The sequence below is a fragment of the Heptranchias perlo genome, chromosome 2 (assembly GCF_035084215.1).
Source record: "Heptranchias perlo isolate sHepPer1 chromosome 2, sHepPer1.hap1, whole genome shotgun sequence".
Classification (NCBI taxonomy): domain Eukaryota; kingdom Metazoa; phylum Chordata; class Chondrichthyes; order Hexanchiformes; family Hexanchidae; genus Heptranchias; species Heptranchias perlo.
The window spans coordinates 172,167,638-172,183,400 of record NC_090326.1 but is presented as its reverse complement, the minus strand read 5'-3'; the positions used below and the strand labels follow the sequence as shown (position 1 = coordinate 172,183,400).

The 15,763-nt window shown below is 46.7% G+C and overlaps 1 protein-coding gene across 1 annotated transcript in view; it reads right to left on the bottom strand.

Annotated features, from left to right (window-relative positions):
- Positions 1 to 15,763, bottom strand: part of LOC137332684 (nuclear receptor-binding protein 2-like) — a 195,974-nt gene that overhangs the window by 22,589 nt on the left and 157,622 nt on the right. The window contains exons 13-14 of the mRNA XM_067996634.1: positions 10,334 to 10,436; positions 5,192 to 5,242 (exon numbers count right to left, since the gene is read on the bottom strand). Coding sequence (XP_067852735.1) covers positions 5,192 to 5,242; positions 10,334 to 10,436 — 154 coding nt within the window. The remainder of the gene's footprint in view (positions 1 to 5,191; positions 5,243 to 10,333; positions 10,437 to 15,763) is intronic.

The following is a 15,763-nucleotide window of genomic DNA, read 5'->3' as shown; positions in this document are numbered from 1 at the left end:
GGGAGGAGGCCGAGATGGATCATCCACTCGACACTTCTGGCTGAAGATGGTTGCAAACGCTTCAGCCTTGTCTTTTGCACTCACGTGCTGGACTCCGCCATCATTGAGGATGGGGATGTTTGCAGAGCCTCCTCCTCCTGTTAGTTGTTTAATTGTCCACCACCATTCACGACTGGATGTGGCAGGACTGCAGAGCTTTGATCTGATCCGTTGGTTGTGGAATCGCTTAGCTCTGTCTATAGCATGTTGCTTCCGCTGTTTAGCATGCATGTAGTCCTGAGTTGTAGCTTCACCAGGTTGGCACTTAATTTTTATGTATGCTTGGTGCTGCTCCTGACATGCTCTTCTACACTCCTCATTGAACCAGGGTTGATCCCCTGGCTTGTTGGTAATGGTAGAGTGAGGAATATGCCGGGCCATGAGGTTACAGATTGTGCTGGAATACAATTCTGCTGCTGCTGATGGCCCACAGCACCTCATGGATGCCCAGTTTTGAACTGCTAGATCCGTTCTGAATCTATCCCATTTAGCACGGTGGTAGTGCCACACAACACGTTGGATGGTGTCCTCAGTGCGAAGATGGGACTTCATCTCCACGAGGACTGTGCGGTGGTCACTCCTACCAATACTGTCATGGACAGATGCATTTGCGACAGGTCGATTAGTGAGGACGAGGTCAATTAAGTTTTTCCCTCGTGTTGGTTCGCTCACCACCTGCCGCAGGCCCAGTGTGGCAGCAATGCCCTTCAGGACTCAGCCAGCTCGGTCAGTAGTGGTGCTACCGAGCCACTCTTGGTGATGGACATTGAAGTCCCCCACCCAGAGTACATTCTGTGCCCTTGTTACCCTCAGTGGTAGATGGAGTATAATGTGGGGAAATGTGAGGTTATTCACTTTTAGGAAGAATAGAGAAACAGAATATTTTTTAAAAGGTGAAAGAATATTAAATGTTGGTGTTCAGAGAGACTTGGATGTCCTCGTACAAGAAACACAGAAAGTTAACATGCAGATACAGCAAGCAATTAAGAAGGCAAATGGTATGTTAGCCTTTATTGCAAGGGGGTTGGAGTATAAGAGCAAGGAGGTCTTACTACAATTGTACAGGGCTTTGGTGAGACCTCATCTGGAGTACTGTGTACAGTTTTGGTCTCCTTATCTAAGGAAGGATATACTTGCCTTAGAGGCGGTGCAACGAAGGTTCAGTAGATTAATTCCTGGGATGAGAGGGTTGTCCTATGAGGAGAGATTGTGTAGAATGGGCCTATACTCTCTGGAGTTTAGAAGAATGAGAGGTGATCTCATTGAAACATGTAAGATTCTGAGAGGGCTTGACAGGGTAGATGTTGAGAGGTTGTTTCCCCTGGCTGGAGAGTCTAGAACTAGGGGGCATAGTCTCAGGATAAGGAGTCGGCCATTTCAGACTGAGATGAGGAGGAATTTCTTCACTCAGAGGGCTGTGAATCTTTGCAAATTCTCTCCCCCAGGGGGCTGTGGATGCTGAGACATTGAATATATTCAAGGCTGAGATTGATAGATTTTTGGACTCTGGGGGAATCAAGGGATATGGGGATCGGGCGGGAAAGTGGAGTTGAGGTCGAAGATCAGCCATGATCTTATTGAACCAGTGAACGTAGTGTATTTAGACTTCCAGAAGGCATTCGACAAGGTGCCACATAAAAGATTATTGCTCAATATAAAGAATCACTGGATTGGGGGTAATATTCTGGCATAGGTGGAGGATTGGTTATCTAACAGGAAGCAGAGAGTTGGGATAAATGGTTCATTCTCGGACTGGCAACCAGTAGCCAGTGGTGTTCCGCAGGGGTCGGTGCTGGGTCCCCAACTCTTTACAATCTATATTAACGATTTGGAGGAGGGCACCGAGTGTAACATATCAAAGTTTGCAGATGATACAAAGATGGGAGGGAAAGTAGAGAGTGAGGAGGACATAAAAAACCTACAAGGGGATATTGACAGGCTGGGTGAGTGGGCGGAGATTTGGCAGATGCAATACAATATTGGAAAATGTGAGGTTATGCACTTTGGCAGGAAAAATCAGAGAGCAAGTTATTATCTTAATGGCGAGAAACTGGAAAGTACTGCAGTACAAAGGGATCTGGGGATCCGAGTGCAAGAAAATCAAAAAGTTAGTATGCAGGTGCAGCAGGTGATCAAGAAGGCCAACGGAATACAGTCATAGAGTCATAGAGTTATACAGCACGGATAGAGGCCCTTCGGCCCATCGTGTCCGCGCCGGCCATCAGCCCTGTCTACTCTAATCCCATATTCCAGCATTTGGTCCGTAGCCTTGTATGCTATGGCATTTCAAGTGCTCATCCAAATGCTTCTTGAATGTTGTGAGGGTTCCTGCCTCCACAACCCTTTCAGACAGTGAGTTCCAGACTCCAACCACCCTCTGGGTGAAAAAGTTCTTTCTCAAATCCCCTCTAAACCTCCCGCCTTTTACCTTGAATCTATGTCCCCTTGTTATAGAACCCTCAATGAAGGGAAAAAGCTCCTTAGTATCCATCCTATCTGTGCCCCTCATAATTTTGTACACCTCAATCATGTCCCCCCTCAGCCTCCTCTGCTCCAAGGAAAACAAACCCAATCTTCCCAGTCTCTCTTCATAGCTGAAGCGCTCCAGCCCTGGTAACATCCTGGTGAATCTCCTCTGCACCCTCTCCAAAGCGATCACATCCTTCCTGTAGTGTGGCGACCAGAACTGCACACAGTACTCCAGCTGTGGCCTAACCAGTGTTTTATACAGCTCCATCATAACCTCCTTGCTCTTATATTCTATGCCTCGGCTAATAAAGGCAAGTATCCCATATGCCTTCTTTACCACCTTATCTACCTGTTCCGCCGCCTTCAGGGATCTGTGAACTTGCACACCAAGATCCCTCTGACCCTCTGTCTTGCCTAGGGTCCTCCCATTCATTGTGTATTCCCTTGCCTTGTTAGTCCCTCCAAAGTGCATCACCTCGCACTTTTCCGGGTTAAATTCCATTTGCCACTGTTCCGCCCATCTGACCAACCCATCTATATCGTCCTGCAGACTGAGGCTATCCTCCTCGCTATTTACCACCCTACCAATTTTTGTATCATCAGCGAACTTACTGATCATACCTTTTACATTCATATGTTGGCTTTTATTGCTAGGGGGATAGAATATAAAAACAGGGAGGTATTGCTGCAGTTATATAAGGTATTGGTGAGACCGCACCTGGAATACTGCATACAGTTTTGGTGTCCATACTTAAGAAAATACATACTTGCTCTCGAGGCAGTACAAAGAAGGTTCACTCGGTTAATCCCGGGGATGAGGGGGCGGACATATCAGGAGAGGTTGAGTAGATTGGGACTCTACTCATTGGAGTTCAGAAGAATGAGAGGCGATCTTATTGAAACATATAAGATTGTGAAGGGGCTTGATCAGGTGGATGCGGTAAGGATGTTCCCAAGGATGGGTGAAACTAGAACTAGGGGGCATAATCTTAGAATAAGGGGCTGCTCTTTCAAAACTGAGATGAGGAGAAACTTCTTCACTCAGAGGGTAGTAGGTCTGTGGAATTTGCTGCCCCAGGAAGCTGTGGAAGCGACATCATTAAATAAATTTAAAACAGAAATAGACAGTTTCCTAGAAGTAAAGGGAATTAGGGGTTACGGGGAGCGGGCAGGAAATTGGACATGAATTTAGATTTGAGGTTCGGATCAGATCAGCCATGATCTTATTGAATGGCGGAGCAGGCTCGAGGGGCCGAATGGATTGAACAGGCTGGGGCTCCTTTATCTAGAAACGAGGAGACTGAGAGGTGACCTGATAGAGGTCTTTAAAATTAGGAAGTGGTTTGATCGGGTAGATGTGGAGAAGATGTTTCCACTTGTGGGGGAGACCAGAACTAGGGGCCATAAATATAAGATAGTCACTAATAAATCCAATCGGGAATTCAGGAGAAACCCAGAGAGTGGTGAGAATGTGGAACTCACTATCACAAGGAGTAGTTGAGGTGAATAGTGTAGAGGGATTTCAGGGGAAGCTCGATAAACACATGAGGAGAAAGGAATAGAAGGAGATGCTGATTGGGTGAGATGAAGTAGGGAGGGAGGAGGCTCGTGTGGAGCATCAAAGTCTGCATGGACCTGATGGGCTGAACGGCCTGTTTCTTTGCTTGTAACTCGATGTAATTTGACACCGAGCCACATAAATAGATATTAGGGCTGATAACCAAAAGCTTTTGGAGCGTCTTAAAGGGGGAGAGAGAGGTAAAGAGGCAGAGGCAGAGGTGGAGAGAGAGGCAGAGGGAGAGGCGGAGGGAGAGGTGGAGAGAGAGGCAGAGGGAGAGGCGGAGGGAGAGGCGGAGAGAGAGGTGTTTCGATAAGATTATTGTTCGGTATGGGTATCAAGGGTTATGGAGCTCAGGCAAGTAAATCATAGAATCATAGAAAGTTATGGCACAGAAGGAGGCCATTCAACCCATCATGTCCATGCTGGCCGAAAAAGAGCTATCCAGCCTAATCCCACTTTCCTGCACTTGGTCCGTAGCCCTGCAGGTCACGGCTCTTCAGGTGCACATCCAGGTATTTTTTAAATGAGTTGAGGGTTTCTGCCTCTCCCACCCTCTCAGGCAGTGAGTTCCAGACCCCACCACCCTCTGGGGGAAAACATTCTCCTGGGATAAATGGGGTTGATACAGGTCAGTCATGATCTAATTGAATGGTGGAATAGACTTGAGGGGCTGAATGGCCTCCTCCTGTTCCTATGTTCCTAACCTTGGACACACACACAAGGAGCATCAGACTTCAGAAGACGCGAATCTCAATGTTGGTGACGGAGGTTCAGAGTAAAGTTCCACCGTCTCCGTCCCTGTTCACATCGAAGCCTCAACAACAGCTGATTGGTCAATTCCCCCTCGAATCCACCATGGTCAGCTGTCCTGCAGAGCTCGATCTTTCAGTGAGAATGGAGAGGGGGGAGGAGGGAGGGGGTGAAGAGCCTGCTGACTGGACAAACGGTAGGCGGGCGGAAACTACGATGGGGTAAAGCTCCTGCCCACCCTCAGAGAGCGGACAGTGTGACTTACCAAGGTCATCAGCTGGTGTTTCCCAAAACACACGAAACATCGCCAAATATCCAATTACATTGGCCACCTGTGTTTGTGTGTAATTAATTCCCCACCTCAACACTCACTTCACATCCTCCAGAAACTTGTCCAGTTCCAGCGCGGAAACATGGGAGTATCTGTGGGGCAGAGAGAGCAAGATAACAGTCAGCGTACTAATAATAACCAATCAACAGGCTGGAGAACAGGACACAATGAGTGTATATGGGAGACAGCACTGACCAATCAATGTGTGTATATGGGAGACAGCACTGACCAATCAATGAGTGTATATGGGAGACAGCACTGACCAATCAATGAGTGTATATGGGAGACAGCACTGACCAGTCAATGTGTGTATATGGGAGACAGCACTGACCAATCAATGTGTGTATATGGGAGACAGCACTGACCAGTCAATGTGTGTATATGGGAGACAGCACTGACCAGTCAATGTGTGTATATGGGAGACAGCACTGACCAGTCAATGTGTGTATATGGGAGACAGCACTGACCAATCAATGTGTGTATATGGGAGACAGCACTGACCAGTCAATGTGTGTATATGGGAGACAGCACTGACCAGTCAATGTGTGTATATGGGAGACAGCACTGACCAATCAATGTGTGTATATGGGAGACAGCACTGACCAATCAATGTGTGTATGGGAGACAGCACTAACCAGTCAATGAGTGTATATGGGAGACAGCACTGACCAGTCAATGTGTGTATATGGGAGACAGCACTGACCAGTCAATGAGTGTATATGGGAGACAGCACTGACCAGTCAATGTGTGTATATGGGAGACAGCACTGACCAGTCAATGTGTGTATATGGGAGACAGCACTGACCAGTCAATGTGTGTATATGGGAGACAGCACTGACCAATCAATGTGTGTATATGGGAGACAGCACTGACCAGTCAATGTGTGTATATGGGAGACAGCACTGACCAGTCAATGTGTGCATATGGGAGACAGCACTGACCAATCAATGTGTGTATATGGGAGACAGCACTGACCAATCAATGTGTGTATGGGAGACAGCACTAACCAGTCAATGAGTGTATATGGGAGACAGCACTGACCAGTCAATGAGTGTATATGGGAGACAGCACTGACCAGTCAATGAGTGTATATGGGAGACAGCACTGACGAGTCAATGTGTGTATATGGGAGACAGCACGAACCAGTCAATGAGTGTATATGGGAGACAGCACTGACGAGTCAATGAGTGTATATGGGAGACAGCACTGACCAGTCAATGAGTGTATATGGGAGAGAGCACAGACCAGTCGATGAGTGTATATGGGAGACAGCAGTGACCAGTCAATGAGTGTATATGGGAGACAGCAGTGACCAGTCAATGAGTGTATATGGGAGACAGCACTGACCAGTCAATTAATGCATATGGGAGAGAGCAGTGACCAGTCAATGAGTGTATATGGGAGAGTGCAGTGACCAGTCAACGAGTGTATATGGGATGAAGCACTGACGAGTCAATGAGTGTATATGGGAGACAGCACAGACCAGTCAATGTGTGTATATGGGAGACAGCACTGACCAGTCAATGTGTGTATATGGGAGACAGCACTCACCAATGTGTGTATATGGGAGAGAGCAGTGACCAGTCAATGAGTGTATATGGGAGACAGCACTAACCAGTCAATGAGTGTATATGGGAGACAGCACAGACCAGTCAATGTGTGTATATGGGAGACAGCACTGACCAGTCAATGAGTGTATATGGGAGAGAGCAGTGACCAGTCAATGAGTGTATATGGGAGACAGCACTAACCAGTCAATGAGTGTATATGGGAGAGAGCAGTGACCAGTCAATGAGTGTTTATGGGAGACAGCACTGACCAGTCAATGAGTGTATATGGGAGAGAGCATAAGAACATAAGAACATAAGAAATTGGAGCAGGAGTAGGCCAATCGGCCCCTCGAGCCTGCTCCGCCATTCAATAAGATCATGGCTGATCTGATCCCAACCACAAATCTAAAGAACACAAGAAGTCGGAGCAGGACCCGGCCACATAGCCCCTGGGCCCTCTCCGCCACCCACAGGGCATTGACCGATCCGAACTCAGCTTCATGTCCAATTTCCTGCCCGCTCTCCATAACCCCTAATTCCCTTTACTTCTAGGAAACTGTCTATTTCTGTTTTAAATTTATCTAATGATGTAGCTTCCACAGCTTCCTGGGGCAGCAAATTCCACAGACCGACCACCCTCTGAGTGAAGAAGTTTCTCCTCATCTCAGTTTTGAAAGAGCAGCCCCTTATTCTAAGATTATGCCCCCTAGTTCTAGTTTCACCCATCTTTGGGAACATCCTTACTGCATCCACCCGATCAAGACCCTTCACAATCTTATATGTTTCAATAAGATCGCCTCTCATTCTTCTGAACTCCAATGAGTAGAGTCCCAATCTACTCAACCTCTCCTCATATGTCCGCCCCCTCATCCCCGGGATTAACCGAGTGAACCTTCTTTGTACTGCCTCGAGAGCAAGTATGTCTTTTCTTAAGTATGGAGACCAAAACTGTATGCAGTATTCCAGGTGCGGTCTCACCAATACCTTATATAACTGCAGCAATACCTCCTTGTTTTTATATTCTATCCCCCTAGCAATAAAAGCCAACATTCCGTTGGCCTTCTTGATCACCTGCTGCACCTGCATACCAACTTTTTGATTTTCTTGCACTAGGACCCCCAGATCCCTTTGTACTGCAGTACTTTCCAGTCTCTCGCCATTAAGAAAATAACTTGCTCTCTGATTTTTCCTGCCAAAGTGCATAACCTCACATTTTCCAATATTATATTGCATCTGCCAAATCTCCGCCCACTCACCCAGCCTGTCTATATCCCCTTGCAGGTTTTTTATGTCCTCCTCACTCTCTACTTTCCCTCCCATCTTTGTATCATCTGCAAATTTTGATATGTTGCACTCGGTCCCCTCCTCCAAATCGTTAATATAGATTGTAAAGAGTTGGGGACCCAGCACCGACCCCTGTGGAACACCACTGGTTACTGGTTGCCAGTCCGAAAATGAACCATTTATCCCAACTCTCTGCTTCCTGTTCGATAACCAATCCTCCACCCATGCCAGAATATTACCCCCAATCCCGTGATTTTTTATCTTAAGTAATAATCTTTTATGTGGCACCTTGTCGAATGCCTTCTGGAAGTCTAAATACACTATGTCCACTGGTTCCCCTTTATCCACCCTATACGTTATATCCTCGAAGAACTCAAGCAAATTTGTCAGACATGACTTCCCCTTCATAAAGCCATGCTGACTTTGTCCTATTAAATTATGCTTATCTAAATGTTCCGTTACTGTCTCCTTAATAATAGACTCCAAAATTTTACCCACCACAGATGTTAAGCTAACTGGCCTATAATTTCCAGCCTTCTGCCTACTACCCTTTTTAAATAACGGTGTTACATTAGCAGTTTTCCAATCTGCCGGGACCTCTCCTGAGTCCAGGGAATTTTGGAAAACTATCACCAAAGCATCCACAATCCCTACTGCCACTTCCCTCAAGACCCTAGGATGGAAGCCATCAGGTCCAGGGGATTTATCCGCCTTGAGTCCCATTATTTTACTGAGTACCATCTCCTGAGTGATTTTAATCGTATTTAGCTCCTCCCCCCCGAGAGTCCCCTGTTTGTCCAGTGTTGGGATATTCTTAGTGCCCTCTACTGTAAAGACTGAAACAAAATATTTGTTCAGCATTTTTGCCATCTCCATGTTTCCCACCATTAATTTCCCGGTCTCATCCTCTAAGGGACCTATGTTTGCCTTAGCCACCCTTTTTCTTTTTATATAACTATAGAAACTCTTGCTATCTGTTTTTATATTTTTTGCTAATTTCTTTTCATAATCTAACTTCCCTTTCTTAATCAATCCTTTAGTTACTTTTTGCTGTCTTTTGAAGAATTCCCAATCTTCTATCCTCCCACTAAGTTTGGCTACCTTATATGTCCTTGTTTTTAGTCGGATACTATCCTTGATTTCTTTACTTAGCCACGGATGGCTGTCATTTCTTTTACACCCTTTTTTCCTCAGTGGAATATATTTATTTTGAAAGTTGTAAAATAACTCCCTAAATGAACACCACTGCTCATGTACCGTCTTACCCTTTAATCTATTTTCCCAGTCCACTTTAATCAATTCCGCTCTCATACCATCATAGTCTCCTTTATTCAAGCTCAGTACGCTTGTTTGAGAATCAACCTTCTCACCCTCTAATTGGATATGGAATTCAACCATGTTGTGGTCGCTCGTTCCAAGGGGATCCTTAACTAGGACATTATTAATTAATCCTGACTCATTACACAGGACCAGGTCCAAGGTTGCCTGCCCCCTTGTAGGATCAGTTACATACTGCTCAAGAAATCCATCCCTGATGCACTCAATGAACTCGTCCTCAAGGCTGCTCTGCCCAATTTGATTTGTCCAGTTAATATGATAATTAAAATCCCCCATAATTATGGCTGTTCCCTTATTACATGCCCCGACTATCTCCTGATTAATACTTCTTCCAGCATAGTTGCAACTATTAGGAGGCCTATATACTACGCCCACTAATGTTTTTTTCCCCTTATTATTCCTTATCTCCACCCAAACTGTTTCATTATCTTGATGCTTTGTCCCAATATCATTTCTCTGTATTACAGTGATTCCTTCCTTTATTAACATAGCCACCCCACCTCCCCTTCCTTCCTGCCTGTCCTTCCTGATTGTTAAATACCCTGGCATATTTAATTCCCAGTCGTTGTCACCCTGCAGCCATGTTTCTGTAATGGCCACAAGATCATACCCATACGTAGTTATTTGTGCCGTTAACTCGTCCATTTTATTACGAGCACTGACCAGTCAATGAGTGTTTATGGGAGACAGCACTGACCAGTCAATGTGTGTATATGGGAGAGAGCACTGACCAGTCAATGAGTGTATATGGGAGACAGCACTGACCAGTCAATGAGTGTATATGGGAGAGAGCACTGACCAGTCCCCTGATTGGTCTATGCTGATTTAGCTCAGGTGCAATATTCTGCCCTCCAAACGTCCTGTGTCGAACTGAGCTAAACTCCCAACTCCCTTTGTCTGCCTCCTTCCAATCCACACCCTGTTTATTGGTTTAGTGAGATAGTGGCATCGTGTGCCATTCCCTCATTGGCTGGTCCAGGTGCGACGGACTGCATTGTAGGAAGCACTCACGTCCATTGTACCCCGGCACGGTTCATGTGACGTATTTCAGCCTTCACCGCACTGGGGTTAATCCTTTTCGTCATTTCCTCCACACAGTTTTCCTGCATCAAATCTGGAATACAAGAGATCCTCAGTTAGAATCAAACGAGTGTTACAAGAAAATCACAAGCAAAATCCTGGGGATGCTGGAAATCTGAAATAGAAACAGGAAATGCTGGAAACACTCAGCAGGTCAGGCAGCATCTGTGGAGAAAGAAACAGAGTTAATATTTCAGGTCGAAGATCTTTCGTCAGAACTGGAGAAAGTTAAAGGGTTAAAGTTTTTGAGCAAATACAGAGTCAGGGAAAGGGGGGGAGGGAGGAAAGAACAAAAGGGAAGGTCTGTGATAGGGTGGAGGGCGGGAGTGATTAAATGACAAAAGGGATGATGGTGCGAGGCACGGAGGGTGGGAATGGGACAAGTAACAAAAGATGGGTCTAGAGTAGCTGTAAATGGTCACAGCAGAACCATTCCCAGCACCTGCTGTCCGAAAACAATGGGAGCAGTGGTTCTAATCTGAAGTTATTGAGTCCGGAAGGTTGTAAAATGTCTAAATGAAAGATGAGGTTCTGTTCCTCGAGCTTCCGTTGAGCTTCATTGGAACAGAGTAAGAGGTCGAGGACAGAGAGGCCAGAGTGGGAGTGGGACGGGGAATTAAAATGGCGAGTGACCGGCAGGTCAGGGTCACACTCGCGGACAGAGCGGAGGTGTTCAGCAAAGCGATCACCCAGTCTGCGTTTGGTCTCCCCAGTGTAGAGGATTCTACATTGGGGAGACCAAAAGCGTACTCCAAGGCGGCCTTCGAGACACACGACAACGCAAAATCGTCGAGCAGAAATTGATAGCCAAGTTCCGCACCCATGAGGACGGCCTCAACCGGGATCTTGGGTTCATGTCACGCTACACGTTACCCCACCAGCGAACAAATGTTATCTGTTTTTAATATAACGGGTCAGTTGCTGTCTTTTCTATGTTTCTACCTCTCTATCTCTGTTTTTTTTTGGTGATTTGTATATTCGGAGACCTTGTCGGTAACACCTGTCTGTCTGCACACTGATTGCCTTGGCAACGGGCAGTTGAAAAAACTGTCTGTAATCACCAAGCATTGTTCTGTGAATTATAAATGCAATTTCATTTCGAGGATTTCATTTCCACATCGTTCACCTGACGAAGGAGGAAGCCTCCGAAAGCTTGTGAATTTAAAATAAAATTGCTGGACTACAACTTGGTGTTGTAAAATTGTTTACAATGTAGAGGAGACTTCACTGTGAGCAGCGGGTACAGTACAGTAAATTGAATGATAATCCAGGACAGAATTAACAGTCACTTGGATGAGTGTGGATTGATTGGGGAAAGCCAGCGCGGATTTGTTAAAGGTAAATCGTGTTTAACTAACCTGAGAGAGTTTTTTGATGCGGTAACAGAGAGGGTCGATGAGGGCAGTGCAGTTGATGTGGTGTATATGGACTTTCAAAAGGCATTTGATAAAGTGCCGTACGGTAGGCTTATCATCAAGATTGAAGCCCATGGAATAAAGGGGGCAGCAGCAACATGGATACAGAATTGGCTAAGTGACAGGAAACAGAGAGTAGTGGTGAACGGTTGTTTTTCGGACTGGAGGGAGGTGTACAGTGGTGTTCCCCAGGGGTCAGTGCTGGGACCACTGCTTTTCTTGATATATATTAATGACTTGGACTTGGGTGTACAGGGCACAATTTCAAAATTTGCAGATGACACAAAACTTGGAAGTGTAGTGAACAGTGAGGTGGATAGTGATAGACTTCAAGAGGATAGAGACAGGCTGGTGGAATGGGCGGACACGTGGCAGATAAAATTTAATGCAGAGACGTGCAGTGATACATTTCGGTAGGAAGAACGAGGAGAGGCAATATAAACTAGAGGGTGCAATTCTAAAAGGGGTACAGGAACAGAGAGATCTGGGGGTATAGGTGCACAAATTGTTGAAGATGGCAGGGCAGGTTGAGAAAGTGGTTAAAAAAGCATTTGGGATCCTGGGCTTTATAAATAGAGGCATAGAGTACAAAAGTCTGGAAGTCATGATGAACCTTTATAAAACACTGGTTTGGCCACAACTGGAGTATTGTGTCCAGTTCTGGGCACTGCACTTTAGGAAAGATGTGAAGGACTTAGAGAGGGTGCAGAAGAGATTTACTGGAATGGTTCCAGGGATGAGGGACTTTAGTTACGTGGATAGACTGGAGAAGCTGGAATTGTTCTCCTTGGAACAGAGACGGTTGCGAGGAGATTTGATCGAGGTGTTCAAAATCATGAAGGGTCCAGACAGAGTAGATAGAGAGAAACTGTTCCCATTGGTGGAAGGGTCAAGAACCAGAGGACATAGATTTAAGGTGATTGGCAAAAGAACCAAAGGTGAGATGAGGAAAAACTTTTTTACACAGCGAGTGGTTGGGATCTGGAATGCCTGAGGGGGTGGTGGAGGCAGATTCAATCATGGCCTTCAAAAGGGAACTGGATAAGTACTTGAAGGAAAAAATTGCAGGGCTACGGGGAAAGGGCGGGGGAGTGGGACTATCTGGATTGCTCTTGCATAGAGCCGGCACGGACTCGATGGGCTGAATGGCCTCCTTCTGTGCTGTAACCTTTCTCCGATTCTAAGTACAAGTAAATTGCTGTTTAGCTTGGAAGGAGTGTTTGGGGCCCTATACAGTGGGATGGGCTCTGATTCTCATTCTCGGGGGTCCCAGGGCTCTGATTCTCATTCTCGGGGGTCCCAGGGCTCTGATTCTCATTCTCAGGGGTCCCAGGGCTCTGACTCTCATTCCTGGGGTCCCAGGGCTCGATTCTCATTCTCTGGGGTCCCAGGGCTCTGACTCTCATTCTCGGGGGTCCCAGTGCTCTGATTCTCATTCCCGGGGGTCCCAGGGCTCTGATTCTCATTCCCGGGGGTCCCAGTGCTCTGATTCTCATTCCCGGGGGACCCAGGGCTCTGATTCTCATTCCCGGGGGTCCCAGGGCTCTGATTCTCATTCCCGGGGGTCCCAGAGCTCTGATTCTCATTCCTGGGGGTCCCAAGGATCTGATTCTCATTCCTGGGGGTCCCAGGGCTCTGAGTCTCATTCCCAGGGGTCCCAGGGCTCTGATTCTCATTCCCGGGGGTCCCAGAGCTCTGATTCTCATTCCTGGGGGTCCCAAGGCTCTGATTCTCATTCCTGGGGGTCCCAGGGCTCTGAGTCTCATTCCTTGGGTTCCCAGAGCTCTGATTCTCATTCCTGGGGGTCCCAAGGATCTGATTCTCATTCCTGGGGGTCCCAGGGCTCTGAGTCTCATTCCCAGGGGTCCCAGGGCTCTGATTCTCATTCCCGGGGGTCCCAGAGCTCTGATTCTCATTCCTGGGGGTCCCAAGGCTCTGATTCTCATTCCTGGGGGTCCCAGGGCTCTGAGTCTCATTCCTGGGGGTCCCAGGGCTCTGAGTCTCATTCCTTGGGTTCCCAGGGATCTGATTCTCATTCCCGGGGGTCCCAGGGCTCATTTCAAACAGTGAATAGGAGAAACGTCCTTGCCTGGTATGGTGGTGTAATGGTTCAATTACTGGACTAATAATCCAGAGAACGTGAGTTGTGATCCCACGGTGAGAGGTTTGAGAAGTTTTTAAGCAATTACAGAGCCAGGGGGGTCATTAACTCTTTCACGACAAAAACTTGCATTTATCTTGGAAAAAGTGTGACACACTACTCGATGGAGGCTGCTCTTCGGCTGTTAACAAGGCCTTGTTTTCACAAGTGCTCACTTCAGCCAGCGCTGTTGTGCAAAGCTGAGTGTGGAAGAGGCCGATTGTGGTAACACACTGAAATACACACAAATTACAACACGGAAACAGGCCATTCGACCAATCAGCCCATGGGGGGTTTACCCTCTACATCAGTAAATAGTCCCAATCACATTCACCCTTTTCCTTCAGCCCCATAGAACCATAGAAAAGATACAGCACAGAAGGGGCCATTCGGCCCATCGTGTCCACGCTGGCTCGAAGAACAACCAGGTGCCCATTCTAATCCCACCTTCCAGCACCCGGTCCGTAGCCCTGCAGCTTACAGCACTTTAGGTGCAGGTACTTTTTAAAAGAGTTGAGGGTCCCTGCCTCTACCACCAATTCGGGCAATGAATTCCATACACCCACCACCCTCTGGGTAAAAAGGTTTTTCCTCATGTCCCCTCTAATCCTTCCGCCAATCAGCTTAAATCTATGTCCTCTAGTTCTTGAACTCTCCGCTAGGGGAAACAGGTACTTCCTGTCTACTCTATCTGGGCCCCTCATAATTTTGTACACCTCAATCAAGTCTCCCCTCAGCCTCCTCTGCTCCAAGGAAAACAACCCCAGCCTATCCAATCTCTCCTCGTAGCTGCAATTTTCAAGCCCTGACAACATTCTTGTAAATCTTCTCTGCACTCTCTCCACAGCAATTACGTCCTTCCTGTAATGTGGTGACCAGAACTGTCCACAATACTCCAGCTGTGGCCTTACCAGCGTTTTATACAGTTCCATCATTATATCCCTGCTTTTGTATTCTATACCTCGGCTAATAACGGAGAGCATTCCGTATGCCTTCTTCACAACCTTATCTACCGTACTGCCACCTTCAGGGACCTGTGCACATGCACTCCAAGGTCTCTCACTTCCTCTACCCCTCTCAATATATTCCCGTTTACTGCGTATTCCCTTTTACTGTTTGCCCTCCCTAAGTGCATTACCTCACACTAGACAACATCCACTACACTACCCTCATCAATCCTCCTTGTCACTTCCTCAAAGAATTCAATCGGATTTGTAAGGCATGACCTTCCCTGAACAAATCCATGCTGACTATCCCTGATTAAACCATGCCTTTCCAAGTGACAGTTTATCCTATCTCTCAGTATTGATTCTAATAGTTTGCCCACCACCGAGGTAAGACTGACCGGCCTATAATTGATCGGCCTTTCCCTCGTCCCCTTTTTAAACAATGGGTACTACGTTTGCAGTCTTCCAGTCCTCCGGTACCTCCCCTGTATCTAGTGAGGATTGGAAAATGATCCTCCGAGCATCCGCTATTTCCTCCCTGGCTTCCTTCAATAGCCCAGGAAACAATCCATCCGGCCCTGGTGACTTATCAACTTTCAAGGATTCCAGTCCCTCTAGTACTTCCTCTCTCGTTATGTTCACCTTATCCAATATTTCACACCTCTCCTCTTTAACTACTACGCCCGGATCATCCCTTTCCTTTGTGAATACGGAGACAAAATATTCATTTAAAGCCCTACCCACATCCTCTGCTTCTACACACAAGTTACCCTTCTCATCCCTGATAGGTCCCACCTTTTCCTCAGCTATCCTCTTGTTCTTAATGTACTGATAAAACATCTTTGGGTTTTCTTTAATC